Source organism: Erpetoichthys calabaricus, chromosome 4 (genome assembly GCF_900747795.2).
Source record: "Erpetoichthys calabaricus chromosome 4, fErpCal1.3, whole genome shotgun sequence".
NCBI lineage: Eukaryota > Metazoa > Chordata > Cladistia > Polypteriformes > Polypteridae > Erpetoichthys > Erpetoichthys calabaricus.
In genome coordinates, this window is record NC_041397.2 from 221,853,219 (window position 1) to 221,875,601 (window position 22,383).

General features: G+C 37.4%; 1 protein-coding gene across 2 annotated transcripts in view; it reads left to right on the forward strand.

Annotated features, from left to right (window-relative positions):
- c2cd3 (C2 domain containing 3 centriole elongation regulator) overlaps nucleotides 1-21,400 on the forward strand; it is a 92,162-nt gene extending 70,762 nt beyond the window's left edge. For both annotated transcript variants that reach the window (XM_028800326.2, XM_028800327.2), the window contains exons 31-33: nucleotides 3,415-4,099; nucleotides 7,173-7,281; nucleotides 21,095-21,400. In XM_028800326.2, the coding sequence (XP_028656159.2) occupies nucleotides 3,415-4,099; nucleotides 7,173-7,281; nucleotides 21,095-21,232 (932 nt within the window). In that variant the 3' untranslated portion in view covers nucleotides 21,233-21,400. The remainder of the gene's footprint in view (nucleotides 1-3,414; nucleotides 4,100-7,172; nucleotides 7,282-21,094) is intronic.
- The last annotated feature ends 983 nt before the right edge of the window (nucleotides 21,401-22,383 follow it).

The following is a 22,383-nucleotide window of genomic DNA, read 5'->3' on the forward strand; positions in this document are numbered from 1 at the left end:
CTTCAAATATTTTAACCTACTTAAGACTAGTGCATTGTCATGTAATGAATTATTCTTGTAAACAATAGCCATGGCCTTCATCAACCCTGTGCAAGAATATTTTTTTATTTATATGGCTTGACTGACTGTCATTACTCTCCATGCACTTTCAGCCCGATTCAACATTCAGAATTGGAAAAACTACATTTACACAAGTTGGGTAAGGTAATATTTTATGTGGGTGCCATGCACCGTGGTCATTATAGCATTTCAAATTTGAGACCCACACAAGCTGATGAATCAATTAATGAGCTAAACAGATTAAAAGAGATCATGTTATAATATAAACATTTATAAATACATTTTGGGCCTTATTGCAAATTTTTGCATACAAAATATATTTTAAATTATACCCTTTTACTAAAGGTTATCTTATCTACCTCACAACAAATCTCCAAAAGCCCCTATCATTGAGTCTTTGTCCAGTTCTTTTCAAAAAGAACAACCTATATAAAGATATCTTGAACTGAGGTACTCTGCTCAGTGGTCACTCCATAGTTCAAATACCACCCGCTGTCATTTGCCAGACCCATTTTTAACCACAAGTAACAAATGTCAAAAACAAATCTGGGAAAGGTGCGATGTAAATTGAATTTATTATTATCATTAAATCTCTTTGGTTGGAGCAACAGTTTAAAAAAAGTGTTCTGCTTAAGTGATTATGTATACATTAACGTTCAAAAGTTTGGGGTCACCTAGAAATTTTTATGCTTTTTGAAAGAAATTGACAACCCCAGAATAAACCTTTTCTCTGTTCCAGATGGCACTGGTATTTGGTGTGTATATACAGAAGTCAACTGAGGATCTCTAAGGCGTTTATTTCTGATGTTCTCCTCTTACCCAGTACACTTCTCCTTCTTTTTCTTTACTAGTTAGATCCAGTTCACTCTCTTCTCTCCGGACAGTAACAGACATTTTTGTATAAAATCTTAAGTTTATTGGCAGTCTGTCACGTGAAATATTGTTCATTCTGCAAAAAAAAAAAAAACACAATAGACTGACATGATTCTTGAGAAAACCGTTTCATTTTGATCATTGTTGAATGTGGAACTGAACTTCCGGAATGGCAGTACCTTACAACCTAAGTGAGCAGAACAACAGGTCTCAACAGTACTGATGTACTTATAACGGTTTCTCTAATAACCAGTTAGCATGTGCACATGACTAATTTACAATAAGCTTTGAATGTTTACCAATGGGACATGGAAGGATTTCCTGCTGAAATGGGTCTTTGTAGCCATATCTGCATAATAAATATAAAATCAGTCATTTCAAGCAGTTATGGCCATTATAAACACTAGTAATTATTTGGCTGTATTTTTAAAATCAATTTCAAGATATCTTGATAATAAAAAGTATCAATTTCTATATAAAACATGAAAATTTCTGGGTGACCCCAAACTTTTGAACGGTAGTGTAGCTCTGTTAACATTGATACATTGCGATTTGTCTTTTTTACACTTACCCATAAACCATTTACACTTACAGATGTTTTTACACTACCTGTATTTATTATATTTCATTATATATGATTTGAGGCATATTTTATTTGCTTGTAAAACATTCAAGTAAGTGCTCACTAACAAACTTCAAATCAGTACAAAATCAGTAAACACCTATCAATATCAATTATAACCAAAAAATATTTGTAATGATTTAATCTGGTATATCTGTTTATTCAGTAAACTACATCAAAAGGTTTTTATAACAGAAACAAACAACATACTAATATTTAATTTAAGAAAAAAAGAGTATTTGGAATTTACAACTACTTTTATTAAAAGTTTAAAAGGTACCGCTTGACACATTTAGTTTTTTTTTTACATTATTTGAATTCAAGAAACTTTCAATAATACTTTACTAAAGTAAACTGCTTGGATGGCAATTAACTATTTTTGAAAATTCTAAACAAATCTATATATTATTCAGACTTACAGAATTTTTAAAGTCAGTTTTGTGTAGCTAAGAGTACAAACAAATATACAGTTGAAGTAATTTAGAGTTAATAGCTTTTGGAAAATCGTTGGATGAAAAAAAGATATCATTGTGGTCTGACTTTCCCTCAGATGTTTATACAAAGGGCTTGTTATGGTATGGATCAAGACAATTTAGCAGAAATTTAGCAGTAGTCCATATTTATGTAATAACCTAATATGTGTACACATCAAGACAGGTTGTTGTACTTAGGCTGCATTAATAGAGCACAGTGATTGATTTCAGTAGGGAAATTTATCAGCATATACCGTGTTTATTAAATGAAAAGTATGTCCTTCTTCATGTTTTTTAACAAATGAAGACTAGGATAAATGATTTTTAACCAGCAGAGGCTTACTAATTATAGATATTGTGCAATTTTTTGGCTAAAGATACCATATGTACCAGCAATAAAATACAGTCAATAGTTGTAAATAAACATTTCAACCATAGACTTATTTACAGATGCACTTATAACTTCTTTATGAGTTTGAATTATTTTAAACAGTAAAAAAAATGATTGATAGTGTAACATAGTTTTCTGCCTAATCCATATTTTGAATAACATAAGTAGAAAAAAGAGTGGTGCAGTAGTTAACAGTGTTGATTTACTTGTCGGGAGTATTGATTTAAAATTTCACAGAGTTCACATGTTCTTTAGGCAACTCTATCATAGGCCAGTATGAATCAGTGTGAGTGTACGAGCAAATATAGTATAGATTGGGATAGTGTCCCATCAAGCTGTTGTTTGTGCCTTTCACCCAGTGCTCCCTGGATAGACTCTGACCAATCACATCTCACACTGAGTGATAGATATAAACAAGCATTCTGCTATGGAAATGGCTCAGCAGCTCCCTCAGGCTGCACAGTAAGTTGATCAGGCTCAAACTTGACCAGGGAGTTGCTTTACCTGTCAATGCTGTTCAGGGCCGGATTTTCCTATAGGCTAACTAGGCTTCAGCCTAGGGCCTCAAGATCAAGAGGGGCCTACATTCAAATTGTTAGCAAAATTTTATTATCTCTCATGTAATTTACAAACTTAAAAATGGAAGGTGAAAGGGCCTCATAAGTGGAATAGCCTAGGGCCTCTTTTCATATAAATCCGGCCCTGATGCTGTTGCATGATGCAGAGTAATTGGCAAATAAAATATGTTAGTTCAAAGAATGAATACCTAGTATAGTATTGTAATGGATTTTGTTTTATTTTCAATAATGTGTAAAACAAACACATTAACTTGTACGTTATCTCCATACATTGCAGTACTATGGTTGTTTCTGTTTTTCAGTTATTTTTAAAACCGATGAAGTGTTGCTGTTTCTATCCTTTACCACTTGAGGATGGTGCTTGCAATTAAATATATTAAAGTTTTGTTTTTTTTTTGTTTTGTTTCCCTTATACAGGATTAAATGAAAGATCACAAGGGATCATACCTGAACAGCATGTTGCTTCACCTCCCAACAACAGTGGCATTTTTGAAATTCCAGTGCCTCTTCAAAGCCATAACAAGGAAAATACTTTAGATGTTCATTTAGATTTGCAAGCCATAAACATCAGTGAAAATATCAGCAATTCAGCGTCGTCATCTCTAGTTCATGAAGAGGAAGCTGAACAAAATTCACCCCATGAAGAAAGTTTGTTACTGGAGCTTGAAAGGGAAGAGGAGCCATGCACTGATGAAGAATATGAAGAAGCAGTTATCCAGCCAATTACTTTAAATGATGTAACAGCACTGACAGATAAAACAAGTCCTTGGTCAAGTCTAGTGTCAGAACCTGAACATTTTGCTGAGCAACCAGAGGGAGCTGGTGAGCCATTTTCAGAGCAGAATGTTGCTACAGAAGGAGAGCAAAGGTCAGACACCAGTCCAATGTCGGACAGCCTGGATGATGAGAACCCTGGCTCTCCAAATAGTGCTATTACTACAGTGACACAAGGTGTGAATGAACCAGATACAGTTACTGCTGAAGATCTGGAATCTGAATTACCTTCTGTTTCTTTTCAACCAGCCTGTAATGTGGAAGAAAGCAACTGTTCAGAAATTCATGTTTCCTTTTTGGATGATGATAGTGACCAATCCACTAAAATGTATCCTTTCTAGAATGCGTTTAAGATTTAAAAAAAAAAAAACAAAGTAATGCTGCTGTATGTATTTGATTATTTGGCAACATTGTTTTTTATGTCCACTTAGTAAAGTTATCTTCAAAGTATGCATTTATTCGGAGATTAGTATTTTAAACAAATTTCATTTTGTATAGGCAGCTTATAGTGAACTTTATCCCATGGTGTGTTTACAGTATTGTATTATTGCTTATCCATTATAGTTGGATCCCCCAATTTATAATAGGATGGACTTAGATTTGTGTTACAATATGGAAAGTTAATGAAAAGGAGAAGTTTTATTGGAAGGCAACATAGAATATTGAACCATGCAATCCTCTTTCATTCCTTTATTTATTTATTTTTTAAGTAGCTTACAGTCGATGTAGTATTTGTCTTTTCAAATCGGAATACTAGTGGAAAATATGGTCCATTCTGTATATGACTTTGTTGCAAATACTTTAATTCGCTATATAGTACATTTCTTTAAAGTAAAGGTGGTTTACTTGGATGATAATTGTGTAGTAATATAGCTTCCTTCTCATGTACTTTTTCTTAAAATTGCAGATAATACATTTAGAGCAAATTCACAATCTAGTATTGTTTTACCAGGAATGTAACATTTATACACTTTAAAATGAATGTGTGCTAAAGTAAGAGTACTGTAGAATTTTTATTTATTTTATTTTTTTACGTTTAACTCAGTGCTGTACCTATACCTAAACAAGGGGGCTTCGCCCCCTGCTCGCTTCGCTCGCCTACCCCCGGCATTTTGAACCCGTGCCCGCTGGGCAGCCGTAGTTTCAGACGCGCGTTGTTTTGAACCTGTGCTTGCCATGCTTATGCGGTTTGAGACGCGCGTTGTAGGCGTATATCCGTCAGTCGAGCTCGTTCGGTTTGAACCCGTGCCTGCTTTGCCTCCGCAGTTTCAGACGGTGGGTTGCGTTTGGTGTTTTGTACGATCCCAAGCAGCACATTACTCCTAACTTCACTCCGCAGTAGTGCCACGCACAATATGGCGTTGACGCCTGCGCCTTCACTACGCATTAGTGCCACTCACAATATGGCGGCAACGCCTGCGCCTTCCGTATTATGTCGGGTTTTACCATGCTGTGTAGGCGCCTTTGCCTTTCGTACTTTCCCCGCCCCTTCCGACGCGCGATGTAGGCGCCTGCACCTTCCCGGTCTGCCTCTGCTGTGTGGTGTGGACGTTTAACTGTCGTTTTTTCTGCCTTTATATTCTGTATCTCGCTGTGCATGTGTTTCGTGCCTAGGTTTTTTTGAAGCTGTTGCATTCCAGTTTTCATCATCTGTAACCTGCTCTCCATGTGTTTGGCCCCGTTCTTTAACCTCTTTATGACGTTTTACTTTGTTTCCTACTCTGTCTTTTATTTCTGAACTCGCTTTATCCTGCTTGCGGCATGTCAGACGGTTCGTAGTCTCTCCCGTTTCACTCGGGGAGGGGGGCTTTGTGTGGCGCCTGCGCACTATGTCTCCTGCGTCGATAGGCAGGTCCCTGCGTCCATATCCGGTTTACCATTCTCGGTTAGTAATATGGATTGCCACCATACAGAACCATATTATGCTTACATGATAGTGATGGAGGCTACAAATTTAAGTAAATGTTGAGGTCTTAAGGTGAACATACTGGCAGTTGGAAGATCCCCAGCGTGAACAAATTTTGTATACTAGCTGCCAGTCTGGTGCTTATTTAGAGACTGTCATTGAGGCACTGCCTGCCATCTCCAATATGTGGAAAACCTTTCCAATAGGGCAATCACAGAAGGTGTCATGACACAACAGGCAGAAGGTAAATGCTTGAAATTTAAAAAAAAAAAAAAGTCTTTGGGTACTGTCAGTTGATGTACCATAATGACAGCTTAAACTAACCTGCACTTTGGCTGGAGAGATGGATATTGCAAATTAAGCCAATATACCGAAAACAACAAACCTCAAAAAATGAAAAGTATTATATTTTAACTCCAAATGTAACATACGATAAAAAAACAATAATGTGGTTATGTCTTGCAAATCTCTTTTCTAGACCTGCTTCAACTAGACTCACCTCAAGGATTTAGTCACATTTTTCACAAATATTGTCAGTTTTGTAGGGTGTTAATTTTTCTAAATATATGCTGTCACCAGAGGATAGTTTTAATTATTACACATGAGGCAGAATTCAGTCAGGACCAGTTTTGTTAGTCTTCAACTGACATATTGCCTGCAGTACATTGAACTGTTCTATTTTAAACTCATTGCGCACGGAATGTTTTTCTGCTTGTTCCTACTTTGATTTAAAAAAAATAAAAGATTAAAAGAATGAAATAATAATTTAGTTCATTTTCTGTTTAGCTTTTGTTTACTTTTACATCTCCGAGGTTTTTGAAGTTCCGTTTTAATACTGTTTCTGCTAAGTACTACTCGAAGGTTTTTCTGCTTGTCAATTGTCAGCTTACATTATTTGGCTCTCAGGCTCAATACTGGAGCATCGTTGAAGTTGCCAGTGAATTCTCAGTGTTGTTTTTTTCTGGAATTTTCAACACTAATCACTTTCAGTTTCCTTTAAAATTGGCACTATATTCTAAATAAGAGCTGTTAATTCAGTTCCATTCATACTTGAGCACTCATCTTTAAGGTGCTTCTTTAATATTTTAACAAGTTCATCATTTAGTGTTAATAAAACAAAACTCCTTGCCTAATTCCTTCAAAATGTAACACAAACTCTAATATGGGGGATCTGTATTGGCACTTTAGATGTAGAAACAGCACAGGAGCATGTTTAATAAAGCCAGCAGTCTTTTTGTTGAGTTTTCCTTAATAAATTAATCGAACTAGAAATAGTTGAAAAGTTTAAGAGTCGTACCTCATACCAGTATATTTTTTTTTTCTGACCACATTTTGATTTTGTTTTCTTGTGGTGACTGCATATGTTTAACTGTTAATGTTAGTGTAAATTGTTGCAATTGTGTATAATTTCAGTCACTTTAGTATTCTGTTTCCTATTTTATAAGGATTGTAATTTGAATAATAGCAGTGTCCTTTCCTTAATGTAATTATTTAGATCGGATGTTGTTGTTATTCCAAACTTCTTCCTACCGACTTCACATTTGGAGGCATCCATGCGTGCACTAAGCGTTACAAATACCTGCTCATCTGCTAGTTCAGCTAACGTAAGTATTGTATGAATAACATAAATATTTTGTAGAATTAAAAATTAATTATATAATGACAAAAATCAATTTGGGACACTGCTTTACAAAACTTTTAGGTGTTTTTAAATGTTTATGTAAGTACGAAATTGATTGTAAGTATTTATACAGAAAAAAGGTACGTTCAACATGAACACCGATCTTTACGGAACTCTAATATACACCCAATATTTTAAAGATTTTTAAATTGTGTTTGGTTTTTATTTTGTGGCTAAAGGTACTGTTGCCTGATACTTACTAATGTTATTATGCATTTTTTCTTTCTTACTCCTTTTTCTCATGTTTATGGTTAGCTCCCCAGTTCCATTTTGTTATACGGTTAAACTGTAAAGGTCAGGTTCATTTTATTCATTTATGTTGCTTTCTTCTCTGAATCTGAATCCCACTTTTTTCTGCTACACTGTATTTTTGTACATTTTTCGATTGTATTTTTCCTAAGTATAAGATATTGTGTGAATTTTTATATTTGCTGTTTGTAGGTGTATTGCTATTTTTTTCCCAATTCCATTTATTGTCAATCTATATTGTAACACTTTTATTCTGATCAAGAAATTTTATAACATTCTATTATGAGGTCACCTTTTTAATTTCCTTCCTGTCCATTCTAATAGTAGATTTTCAGTCTTCAAAGGGAGTTTATGCCCCTTTTTGATTAGTTATTTCATTTTGCGTGAAAGAGCCTGACCCCCTGAAACTTTCCTCAGACTCCCCTAAGACCATTTAGTGACTTCCTAGATATTGTCAGCTGTGGGTTTGAGTCTTGACACAAGGCCATACCATTCACTTCCGTTACTTACAGGCGATAGACTTGCTAATAAAAAACATATATACCTTTCTTAATGAAATGTCCTTATTTTTATGGGATTTTGCTTCTGCGTTTTACAGACTTTCCTGTTTCCACTGTCTCTGAGTGACTGATTTCTGCCTTCTTAATACCCTCTTTTATATATAGTGTCACTCACTCACTTATTTATTTATTTGGCAAATGTTTATACAAAACAAGCTATATATATCTAAGCACTGTTTATGAAGACAGATATGACAGTTCCCATATAAGTGCTTGGTTATAACCACACGGAACGTGTAAGGATGTCAGATTTCAGGGGTAAACTGACAACTGTGAGATTTAGTCAGTGTTTCTGAATTTGATGAGAAGGCAGTTTTACCATTGAAGTGTCAGGACTAAAAAGTTGCATATTGCAGCAGAGATTGTGCACTTCAGAATTGGTATCATCAGCTGTCTGTGTAAACCTGAGGTGAGGTGTATACCCTGTTATCGGGATCTAGAGATGCTATGGACAGAAATTCTGATGGCTCTATAAACAAATACTATGATTTTAAATTTAAATCAGAACAGGTGTAAATTTGAATAAAATGGACCAATGAATGCTGGAGGAGCTGAAGTGTTTTTGAGTACAGTGCCAAAGTTTGAGACATTGTAGACTAGGAACCAAAAGAAGGGGAAGTTAGGATTATTGCTGAGGAAAGCACACCATTTCTTGACATTTGTGCTTTTTACTGTTGGAAAGGCACTATATAAATAAAGTCAATGTAAAAAGTATGTGAACCCCTAGGAAATATCTATATTTATGTCTAATTCCCATATAAAACATGGTTGTATCTTCATGTCAGTCACAATAATAAACAAACACAGTGTCCTATAACTTAGATACACAGATTTTGAGAGAATCTTTGACCATATTGAATAAATCATTCAAACTGTGAAACTGAAGGCTGGAAAAAGTAAGTGAACCCTAAGCTAATGACTTTTTAAAAAGCTCATTGCAGTCAGAATTTAGCACACCTGGAGTCCATTTAATGAAACGAGTTCAGAGGTGTGGCCTAGAATTACTTTGATTGATAAAAAACACTATAAAGTTTGAGTTTGAGCTTTTGACAAGAAGCATATCCAGATGGGAATCATGCCTCGCACAAAAGAGCTGTCTGAAGAGCTACGGTCGAGAATTGTTAATCTACATAAGGCTGGAAAGGTTTACAAAGTCATCTCAAAGATTTTAGATATTCATCAGTCTACTGTTAGGTAAGTTGTCTATAAATGGAGACAATTTGGTATTGTGGCTACTCTGCCTAGAGGTGGGCATCCTGCCAAGATGATCCCAAGAGCACAACACAAAGTCAGCAATGAGGTAAAGAAGAACCCTAGAGTGACAGCAAAGGACTTGAAGAAGTCATTAGAACTGGCTAACATCTCTGCTCATGAGTCAACTATATGCAAAACATTGAACAAGAAATGAGTCCATGGCAGGACACCAAGAAGGAAGCCACAGCTATCAAAAAAGAACATTGCTGAACGCCTGAAGTTTGCGAAAGAGCACTTCGACACTCCACAATGGTACTGGGAAAATGTTTTGTGGAGTGATGAAACCAAAATTGAACTATTTGGGAGGAACAAGCAGAACTTCATTTGGCGTAAAAAGGGCACTGCACTATCAACATCAAAACATCATCCCTACAGTAAAGTATGGTGGAGGGAATATCATGATTTGGGCCTGCTTTGCTGCATCAGTACCTGGACAGCTTGCCATCATTGAGAGGAAAATGAATTCACAAGTTTATCAACAAATTCTCCAAGATAATGTGAGGGTGTCTGTCTGTCAACTTAAGCTCAGAAGAGGCAGGGTGATGCAACAGGACAATGACCCCAAACATCGCAGCAAATCCACAGCACAATGGCTTCAGAAGAACAAACTCCACCTTTTGGAGTGGCCCAGTCAGAGCCCAGATCTCAGTCCTATTGAAATGTTGTGGAATGACTTGAAGAGAGCCATACACAGAAGACAACCAAATAATATGGAAGAGTTAAGGCAGTTCTGCAGGGAAGAATGGGCTCAAATTCCCCAGCATGATGTGCAGGTCTCATCTGCAGTTACGGGAAGCGCCTGGTTGAGGTCATTGCTGCCAAAGGAGGGTCAACCAGTTATTAAATCCCAAGGTTCACTTACTTTTTCCACTACCACTGTGAACGTTGAATACGTTTGTAAAATAAAGACATGAAATAGTAGGATTTTTTATGTGTCATTGGCTTAAGCTCATTGTGTATATCAGTACCTGTGACTTAGATGAAGATCAGATCACTTTTTATGACCAATTCATGTAGTAAACCAGATAATTCCAAAGGGTTCACATATTTTTTACTTTGACTGTAAATTGTATTATTCTTTTTATTATTAGTAGTATATAACAAAAGGGTTAATAATTTAGTGGTGCAGTGAGGAGTTAAGGCAGATGTAAAGTCAATTTTGTTTTTGAAAGTGTGGGCTGAAATTGCAGTTTAACCACCCAGACCATGAAAGTTTTAAAAACTTTGGTGTCTGGAAGGATGTCTGTACCGAATAAAAAGTCACTTTCATTACCATATCAGTGATAGGAAGAAATATGTGAGGCAACGATGCATCCAAGGGAATTGCTATAGTTTACTCTGCGTCGGGCTTCACATATGTACCAGTTAAGACACTGAATGCTTTCTTTAAACATTCTCAGCCTCAACTCCCCCACACTGAGGTCTTTGTCTTTCACTGTGAACTTGGACACCTCTCTAGTACATGCTGGGTTTAGCCACTAGCAGTATCAAAAGAATTACTGGAAGTGTCCAACAGAAACATTGCTAGTGGGAAGGTTACTGATTGTTCTTTTTAACATACAAATATTGAAGATATTGTACAATTTTCTGAATTAGCAAGTTGTGTTTTTATTATCATGTTAAACGTTTTTAATATTTACCTCAGGGGTGTCCGCCGCAGTAGCTGCAGATTTTCATTCTAACCATCTTCTTAATTAGAGAGCCGTTTTTGTTGCTGATTCACTTGTTTTGCCTTAGTTTTAATTAATTTGACTCAAACCCCTTAGTTGTTTCTTTTTCCTTAATGAGCAGCCAAACAATAATGGGACACAAAACAAGCCACCACATGACCAGCTAACCTGAAAATAAAGAAAGGTGAAGGTCTCGGTCATGTTGGTCTGCTCAGGTCACCAAAACATCTTGACGGTAGTCTTAGAAAAAACTGAAAATTAACAGTCTGCTATGGCAGAATGAGAGCAGCAACAAGTCATGATATTCAATTAACAGCAAGAATTGGCTTCTCATTAAGAAACTGGTTGGAGTGAAATTGACTGGAGTTTGATGTTCCAATTTAGCTGGTCATCTGTTGGCTCATTTCTGTTTGGCTGCCATTTAATGAAGAAACAAATCAATTCAGAGGACTGAATCCTTTAAAACGGGGCAAATAAAATGAAGGGAAAGGAGTTAATTAGCAGTGAAAACTGGTCATTGATTAGGAAAAGGGTTAGAATGAAAACCTGCTGCCACTGCAGCACTCCAGGACCAGAGTTGGACACCCCTAGTTTACCTGTATTCAGTAATAAAATTATAACTTTAGTTGTTTAAAGTAGCTGAGCACATTGGTACGGCTTATTAAATTATGAAGTAAAGAAATTTTTGATTATCTTTTTTTTTGTTGCTGCAGTAGCTCTAATCACATTTTTAGTATGCTTATCTTTCAGAATACATCTAACAATAGGAGTTTAAATTACGAAAGCAAAAAAATCTAAACGGAGATGCAAAGTAATTTAGAATTTTTTTTAAACCACATCTGACTGATTTCTAAACAATCATAGCATAACACCAGTACTGCATCTAAGACTGTTGCTTGCATTTCAGATTTTGCTAGGGTTGTTTCTAACAGCTGTCACGTCCAGGTTTAAAAGTATGCGTTGGGGGAGATGAGATGTCATTGGGGTTTACGTCATCACTGAAATACTTTCCATGATGCTGTTCTGCAACAGGCAGTCATGATATCCCATCTCCAAAAGTCTCTTAAAGAGCCACAAGCACAAAATTTAGCTGAGTATTTGCCAACATTACTTACGCAATAGTCCAGGAGCTTGTAAGGCAAATCTTAGTCAGGTATTCAGTCCCATTAAAGGTTTATGATTACTTATAACTGATACTCATAACAGATTGATGTGAATAAATGCCTGTGGTTTGATATTATTTATGTAAAACACAATGTTTTTGAGTGTTAAATTATAAACAGTTGTTTTGTGTTTGTGCCAGTGGTATGTTAGAATGAATAGTTTTTTGTTTTCTCAGTGTAATATCTTTGTCATTGTGTTACAGATATTCCCCAGTATAGCAGTGTTTATTGCAATGACTCCTTAGCCTGTTCAGGATCACAGGGAGCCACAGCCTATCCTGAGAGTACTGGGCTCAAGGCTGGAATATTTTCTAGGCATAATGCCAATCAATTGTACGTTACACATATATTTATGTATGTGTTCAAATTCACCAATGAACCTACGTAGGAGGAAAACTACTGCAACCAGAAAAGAACCAATGCAAAAAAACAGCAGAGCATGATTTCCAGACAGACAGCAGCTAGGCCAGTTGGCTAACCACCACATGACCAGAATACTCCCTCAACAAAAAACCTAGGAAATATCAGTTGTACAGCTTTTGCGTTCAAGTACTCTGTACACATGCTGAGAACACTGAAGGATGTAAGTCACATGTACTTTAAGATATACAGAATAGTTAATTTACAATTTTGTTTGATCATGAAACATCAGTCTCCCTTTGAACATGACAAATTGTTTATGGCTTAGTAAAAGGATTCTGCCAAACATCTTTATCTGGTTAAAGATTGCATCATATTTTAAGATAAGCAGTTCAATTGACAGGTTCTATTCCAGTGTAAAAAGTACTCTAGCTTTTTCAAGAATGCATATGTAATATATGTATCTTAGTCTGTTTTCATTTTATAGCAGGTTTATTTGTAACTGGCAATTTAGATTTTTTTTTTTTCTTTTTTTTTTTTTTTTTTTTACTAAGCATGAATGAAGGGACACGATTCTTACGTACAGTTCTAAAAAGTGCAAGCTTTAGGTGCAACAGCACAATAACTTGTACACTTGTGCCACTCAAGGACATTCACAGAGTTGTCCTGAAGCCACTCCTTTGATATCTTGGCTGTGTGCTTAGGGTCGTTGTCCTGCTGAAAGATGAACCGTCGCCCCAGTCTGAGGTCAAGAGCACTCTGGAGCAGGTTTTCATCCAGGATGTCTCTGTACATTGCTGCAGTCATCTTTCCCTTTATCCTGACTAGTCTCCCAGTCCCTGCTGCTGAAAAACATCCCCACAGCATGATGCTGCCACCACCATGCTTCACTGTAGGGATGGTGCCTGGTTTCCTCCAAATGTGACGCCTGGCATTCACACCAAAGAGTTCATTCTTTGTCTCATCAGACCAGAGAATTTTCTTTCTCATGGTCTGAGAGTCCTTCAGGTGCCTTTTGGCAAACTCCAGGCGGGCTGCCATGTGCCTTTTACTAAGGAGTGGCTTCCGTCTGGCCACTCTACCATACAGGCCTGATTGGTAGATTGCTGCAGAGATGGTTGTCCTTCTGGAAGGTTCTCCTCTCTCTACAGAGGACCTCTGGAGCTCTGACAGAGTGACCATCGGGTTCTTGGTCACCTCCCTGACTAAGGCCCTTCTCCCCCGATTGCTCAGTTTAGATGGCTGGCCAGCTCTAGGAAGAGTCCTGGTGGTTTCAAACTTCTTCTACTTACGGATGATGGAGGCCACTGTGCTCATTGGGACCTTCAAAGCAGCAGAAATTTTTCTGTAACCTTCCCCAGATTTGTGCCTCAAGACAATCCTGTCTCGGAGGTCTACAGACAATTCCTTTGACTTCATGCTTGGTTTGTGCTCTGACATGAACTGTCAACTGTGGGACCTTATATAGACAGGTGTGTGCCTTTCCAAATCATGTCCAACCAACTGAATTTACCACAGGTGGACTCCAATTAAGCTGCAGAAACATCTCAAGGATGATCAGGGGAAACAGGATGCACCTGAGCTCAATTTTGAGTTTCATGGCAAAGGCTGTGAATACTTATGTACATGTGCTTTCTCAATTTTTTTATTTTTAATAAATTTGCAAAAACCTCAAGTAAACTTTTTTCACATTGGCATTATGGGATGTTGTGTGTAGAATTCTGAGGTAAAAAATTAATTTAATCCATTTTGGAATAAGGTCGTAACATAACAAAATGTGGAAAAAGTGATGCGCTGTGAATACTTTCCAGATGCACTGTACAGGTTTTCTTGCTCTTTACAAAAATGTACTAAGCGACCCTAAGTATTTCAGTAGAACAACACTGAGGTCTCTTCTTGGAAAGCCCCTGCTTTAGAGATTGTAGATAGGCTACCCAAAGAATAAACAGAATCGGTAAGATATCCACTTTGAATGATACAAGGACAGTAAATTGTGTTTTTTTTTTCCATACTCTTTTTTTTTTCCCCACATAGAATATAGTTAACATATTTGAGGGGATGAGCAGCTAAGCAGTACTTGTGAATTGTATAATCAGTATTGTATTGTGACTGTTCCATGCATTTGAAGTGATGCATATAGGGTTTATAGGGTCAATAGTGTCGTGGGTACAGAGTACAGTGAAATCTGATACCATAAATAGAGTCTAACTGCGTTATCTCAAGCATTCTGTCTTCAAAATAATAAAGCATTTCATTGCAGTGACATTCTTTTATGAAAATTAGCTAGCAATGTTCCTCTTACTATATTAGTGGACTTTTAAGAGAAATCAGTCACATATCAGAAATAACAATTACAGATGCCGGAAAGCAACCTGCTACGGCAATAGTTCACCAGTAAAATGACATGGGAGCGTAGCCAGAGGTCAAAACATTGCACAATAAGTAGTTTGAAGTTAGTGGCACACAGACCAGTTCAGCATTTTTAATTTTTAAAAACAAAGAATATTGATGTGAAAAACAGGTGGTTTCCTCTGCTCAACAAAAAAGAATCTCCAAGATTGATTTATTGATTCCAGAGTTACAGCTCCTATAGATGCACAGATAAGACTAACTGAGTGGGTCTTTTCATTTTTAAGGTGCTAAACCAAGTAATGGCCTATAATTAAAAAAACAAAATGAAGACCTTGCTATCATCTTTATTGGTTATTTTCATATTTTTAGTATTCACAGCTTCTATATAATAGCCAGTCAGAGTTGAGTGAAACCAGGTTTAAATTTCTGTTTCTAGATTTGAATTATGCTATTGTATAAAATAAGCTTTCTGTGTCACATTATTAAACAGAAAGCAGTTGATTAGAAATAGTTTGAAGAATATGTGATATGGAAGTGCAAGATTGTTTGCAGTAGGTTGTGTTTCATTTGCTTGTTTATCACTATTTCTGTACAAAGGTCATTAAGCAAGTCACTGAAACCGGTTCAGTCTGGTTACTCACCAGGAATTAGAGCTGCAAATGTTTTAACACCAGCACAGACTTTCAAGCAGCTCCCTGCATATTTCTCACACAGGCATCCAACAACTGGGAAAAGAAATGGGGAAGACCCCTCCTTAGATCTCAGGAAATTATATTTTTGTTCTTATTCCCTTTAGCTTGTTTAACTGTTAACTATTTAGAACACGGACAATCAGAAATACTATAGGAAAAGCATTCTCCTGTGCCATGCTTTGTAAATTTTGTCACAATAAAAAGTGTGGTGCAAATGGTCTAAGCACAGTTAAGTGTTGAGCATCTTCAGACAAATCCTTATACTTATGCTAACTACATCATGCTATACTGCAAACTACTCCAGTACACATCAAAGATGATATTCAGATGTGATCAGAACATGTGGATAGAACTGATGCTTCTCATGATCCTTCAAAGATCTGTGTAAGAGGAAAGATCTGGCCCAATGTTCCAGGACAACTATGAATCTTTAGCAGTCCTTTTAAACCTTTAATAATTTTTGTGTAAGCTGTTTGTTTTTGTTTGTTATTGGGTGCAGCCGAGTAGGTAAATTTCCTATTTTCTTGTGCTAGCATGACTAAATAAAAATCTTGAACTTTAAACTCAAGGTCTGTCTTGCTGGTTAGGGTTTCCTCTCCTGTACCCTGGTATAAGCTTTCCAAGGGACACTGAGAAGTGTGATTCCTCACTAACTGGAATGCACTTCCTGGAGCCCAGTTTTGTAAATGGGCACCAGCAGCCCAAACTGCCATTCCAGGTGTTTTGCCCACAATTTTCCAATTCAGAGCTTCTCAAACACCACGTGTAACTAAGTAGTGGGCTCTGTCAAGGATATGGAGCCAGCATTACCACATGTTTCCAGCACAGACTCCTCTGGGAGTCCAAGCTTTCCTTAGAGGCCTGTTTAATCTCTCAGAGATATCCGTACTCAAGGTCAGTATTTTTCTCATCCTTGGTGACAAAGTTCTGGGTTAAGTCTTGCATTCCGTTGTTTTGTCTTCAAGTAGTTTCCAAAAACCTCATTGAGACCTGAGCCTTTGCTTCAGCAGCTGCTGTAGCTAGTCACCATGACCCATTGAGATTTTGTGATGAGATTTGGAGACATCCCGTTAGCAACACATGGAAGGCTTCCTTCTCACCACCCGCATTCAACCATACGTCAGTTACCAAACACTTGCCACAGCTCATTCAGTCTGTTTACATTTAACATTTTATATGTCCCTAACATCCCTTGAGATGCAGGAGAAGTGCTTCTGAGGGATGATATTTGAATTCAGCTGGAACCAAGCCATCCATTTGCCATTCCTGTAACGTTCTCGCTTCAAGTTTGGGTCTCCTGCACTTGTCCAGCTTATGTGCTCACAAAGCCAACTCAAAACTAAGTGGTGATCAGTTTACATCTTAGCTGCCATTTTTATTGGAGTGTCCTGAGCTTACGTCTCTAAATCAGGCGACATTATCAAAAAATAATCATTAACTTTAGACACAACTGCATCCTCGATTTCTGATATGGTGTTTAACATAGACAATCCATGGCTAGCAGCTCATCTTTTCTGTTTAGCACAGACGTCCCCAGTTTCTCATTCACACTTCTCCAGGTGTGTCCATCACTTCACACATGAGTAGCGATGTCTCACAATGGAACTCCTGTTTCAATAGACCATTTCAGACATGACACTCACTGTTTTTCAGAAGCCTTCATGGTTGGTAGACACATACTGTGCACATATTCTTCAGTACAGATTTTCCTCTCTGAAATTCAAAATATTAATAAGAGAAACCTCTTGCTCAAAAGTATGAACTTTAAATGCCCAGTGGAAACTACGGACTTTGTCACACTGATTCTTAGCCTTTTTTGAGGTTCAGCTCAAGATGTAGGACCCACAGAGCCAAAGCTATACTGATCAGTAACACTAAAGTTAGCCAGGACTTTTCAGCTTCACTCACAAGCTTTGCTTACATATCTGCTAGGAAAGTAACATTTCCATCCATTAATCGGTTTTCTAACCTGCATTATCCAATCCAGGGTTACTGGATGTCCAAAGACTATCCTGGCAAGGCTCAGCACAAAGCAGGGGGGTAACCCTGGAAGGGGTGCCCAGTACATCGCGGGTACACTCACTAGCACGTCCACATATGCCCATTCCTTATACCTGTCACCTGTTGAGTCCACAGAGTGACTTCTTTTGGCAGGACCTTTTAACATTTTGAATAGATTACATATTAATGTGGTTTAACATTACTAAGTATTATTTCTGAATAAAAATGAATTCCTTTGACCTATGGTTAAGAGTCAGATAGTATGTGTAACCGTAAAACCTTATGCTATTAAATATCATCTTAATTTAAATTTTAAAAATATTGCACTCTTTTGTTTCTATTTTTTATAAGATGATGGGAGTACATAAGGTTCTAAAGCTTTAACCACACATCCTGTTCTTTTTGTCTGTGTTGCAGCTCAGAGCGTTCACAGTATGCTGAAACGCTAACAAAATTTAGAAGAGCAGCAAAGCTCCCTTAACCACCCACTCTTTTAACGTAGTTGTATTCCAATGGGCAAAACATTGTACTTCTTTGCTTCATTTAAAGCCTTTTAGCTCACAGAACACACAAAGCTGTATTCACATACATCTAAAAATGTCTTGAAGTTGTTTTTCATTGTGAGCGCCAGATCGTGGCAGGCATGGAGACGGCTATTACTGAGTGTTCTCTTTGAGTTCAGCCCCGCATTGATATGACCGCCCTGTATTTGTGTTGTACGCCTTTATTCATTTCATTACAGAGTCTTTTATTTTTCCCAAGCACCTGATTGTTGCGGACTGACGTACTTTTTCTAATCTTCATGAATGTAGTTGCCCACCACATTCCACTGAATGTTTGTGTTTCAGGAGTGGAGCAAAAAATTACTTGTGAACTCTCAGAGCTTTGCACTGCTGACTCGTACTCCTTATTGCTATGAATAGGAAAACAATACAACTTTTTTTACCCTTTTTTTTTGGCTAATGAGCTATTTTTTACATTTTAGTTTGCTTCTAATGCTACAGCTGGAGCTTAAGGTAAAGGTCTAAGGCTTAAGTTTTGCATGCACTTTGAAAAGATCAACGTGAGGTTATTGTACATGCAAAATGAGCAGGCCGAGGGCATTCCACAAGCAATAATAGCAAAATACTGTTTTACTGTAAATGACACACTTTTTTATTGTTATATTTTGGAGAAACATTCTGAATCATTGCACAAAGCCTCATGTAATAAAAATAATTATAGCAGCAGTTGGGGTTTAAGCTTCATGCTGAATTTACCTTAAAACTAACGGCTGTCTGCTTATTATGATCAGCTAGATAAGTAAGAACCATTTTTGTGAAATCAGACCCTAATAAAGCCAATCTGAGGTGGAGAGGTGCCATTCATGGGTACACACACTCAGAGACTGGCACACATGATGACTGCTGAGCAATTCACAGTCTGAATTCAGCAAAGCAGCAGGCCTTTCTATTAAATTGGCCTGGGCTTGTGAAGTAAAAGTCAGACAGTGATTGCCTGAAGAAATGCCCCGTGATGGAGGCGGTAGAGATGAGGTCCAGAGAGAGGCCAGAGAAGTCATAGTTGGAGGTGGCGATGAATGACATGAACAGAAGGGGTCTCACCACCAGGGGTCACACAGGACCATGGAGAAAGGTTTGGGGGGGGGCAAGAGGCTAACCTGGGTAATGGCTGTTAGACCAGTGATGACGAGGAAACAGTAGGTCCTAGAGCATCTTTTTTTTTAATAAGTAAGTCTCAGTAAATGTGAAAGCTCGCTTCAGAACCAAAAGATGAATTAGAATATGAAGCTGGATTGGGAAACATGGCCAGTCTGCTGAAGTCAAGTGCTGTGATCTCTATGTACGCCTCACCTCTATCTTTCTGTTAAGGACAAAATAACCATGGCTGAATACGATTGTTCAGGGTTGCCTTTTGTCAGAGGAGAAGTATCATTTTGGCACAGTTTTACACCTGGTAATAGCCTGTGTATATTTCATTAGTGTTTTTTTGTTTGTTTTTTTTTTAATTATAGATTTATTATAGTGGGGCAGTAAAATGGTAAGCACTACAGCTGCATAGCTTCAGGGACCTGGGACATGATTGAGTGGACTTTGTGTGTTCCATCTGTGTTTGTGTGAGTTATTGTGTGTCTCTGAATTGGTCCACGATCAGTGGATGTGGGTGTGGGCCTGACTGCCAAGTGAGAGACTGGAGCCCCACTCCTGGTTGCTTCTATCTTTATGCCCTCAGCTGCTGAGATTGACTCAATGAGCCCTTGCACTGCTCAGAAAAACAACAGATGGATGTATTTCCATAACGCTTAACACATTAAGTAATGTTGGAACCAAGTTTGATCCTACAACAGATTTTGCAAGATCTCCTGTCATTTACTGTGGTTTTCTCCCGAAGTCCAAACACAGGCTGTAAGTTTGATTTGACGTACTGAGCTGGCAGTGTGATAGAGGGCTGCTGGTGGGTCTGTTTCAGCTCCCTGCAAACAGACTGGCAATCTTCTTCAGGTTTGGTTCTTCTTCCATTGACCTTTATCTGGAAAGATGGGATAGAAAAAAGTGGATTATACACAGTGTAGTCAGACTGTACAAAAATCAATAATTAAAGGCAAATTAGATCCCTTGACTGTGTGTTGTTCAAATTTCAATTCCTGGCACACAATATATTAATTACTATCATTGATATAAAAGAAATGTGCTGTTAGCCCACTTGGACAAATCTCACTTCAATGCCTAACTGTCCCTTGGCAGATTATTTATATTCAGGTGGCCAGAGAAAGGGTTATATCATACTTTGACCACATACAGTGGTTCATATTCTGGGTATGCGTAACATAGGTGAACCTCCAATTTCCAGGTTACAAAAACAAAATGTAAGTAACACCTTATACTGCATATGACCTGTAGACAACTGGCTGAAAGCATAGGTTCTGTCCGCTAAAGGGAAGCCATCATGTGACTTTTATTATTGTTAAAACTTGTTGCTTCCACCCAATGAACCTTGGTCCTCCATGACTTTGGACTGGAGGATTTTGATAATGCTGTGTTATAGATATTTATATTGCAACTGAAAGTCACAGATAGCTCAGCAGTATCTCAACAACGCTGGGCACAAGACAGAAACTGACTCTAGACAAATCAGCAGTCCATCGGAGCGTAACATGTGCACACTATCATTCATCTATAGTCGCTGTAACACGCATGTCCTGGAAATGTGAGAGGAAATCTAGAATATGCAGACACCTCCGAAAGGCAGTGACTGGGCTGAAATTCACGACCCAGGGTCATGGAGCCATGAAGGAGCAGCGTAATATAAAAGATAACTCTGCAGATGTTTCGTAAACTCAGCGTAAAAGAACCGTGGGAGCTTTTAAATGATTGACTTGGTGAAAATATGGAAATGAAACTGTTGATTTTACATCCAAAATGTATCTTATTTCAGGTCAGTCATGGTCAGGAAAAGGAACATTTCAGAAGACCCCGACGACAAAAGCCTAACTTGCATTCTTCAACTATCAGCAAAGAAGAAACGGGCCGAATAGCCAAGATTTTTGCTGCACAGTTTTCAGATAAAAAATAATCGTATTTTAAATATTCATTTGCAGTAGTATCTGGATTTCTGTGAAAATGTGTATATTTTATAGAAATTATCAAGTTTTTAAAAATATTTTTTTCATATTTATAAATCTGTAAATAGTATTTTTAATAATAGTTTGTACACTAATTAGGATGACTCTATATTTGTACAGCAAAGTAAATAAATTTGTTTTGATTTTAATAAAAATTTCTAGTTATTCTTTTTGTTCGTTTGTTTGTATTAATAGTATGCTACAAGCAAAACTTCCTTGTGGCCGACTTGCATTTTAGTTACAGTAGGTGAACACAGAAAGTTAAAATCAAACTTGGGTATAAATAAGCACTTTCATAAATGTCTGTTTTCTTAACCATTTCTTTTCCTTTACAAGCTGAGGTTAAGGCAGCAAATGAGCGTGGACTGGAGGGCATACTCCAACACACACCGGCAGGCGCCCGACTTGGCATCGCCAGTTGTTCACCTAACATGCATGTCATTTGTACAGTGACACTGGAAGAATAAGGCGGTGCCTCACAAAGTCGGTGTGCCACCCTGCTGATCTCACTTGACAGATAGCCAGCAGGCCCGTGAAACTGGCAGGACTTTGGCAAGGAGGGTCAGGCCTAATAAAGTTCAGTGACAAAGCATTTCCATGTGCAGAACCATAAACAGTTAAGTACAATGCATGCAGTAGCAAATGTTTTGCAGAAATTTTGAATTAAAAAAACGTAATATTCTCAGGAAAGAAAAAGCAAAAATTATGTATTTGGCAAAATTAAAATCTCCCCATGACCCTGAAAAGATTAAGCAGGTTAAACAATGATATATTATGTAAGAAAATGGTCGGTACATTTTAAAGTTCAAAGAAATGTGGCCCAGCTCATGTTGTGTGAGTGGTCTTTATGGTTATACCATGTGAAGAACTGCTGGGACTTATTTACTGCTGCATGTAGAAAGCCTGAAGCAGAGTCGTGTTTTAAAATGGATTCTTCTTTTATTCTGTATGAACACAAGTTATGCAATGCATCCTGTTTAACCAGAGCATAACTTACGTAGTGATGTACGTATTTTACATTAAATGACACTTGGTCATGCTGTTTTAAAGGTCAACCACTGGGGTTTTTTATTCAAAAGTTTTTACCTTTGCATTTTTTATG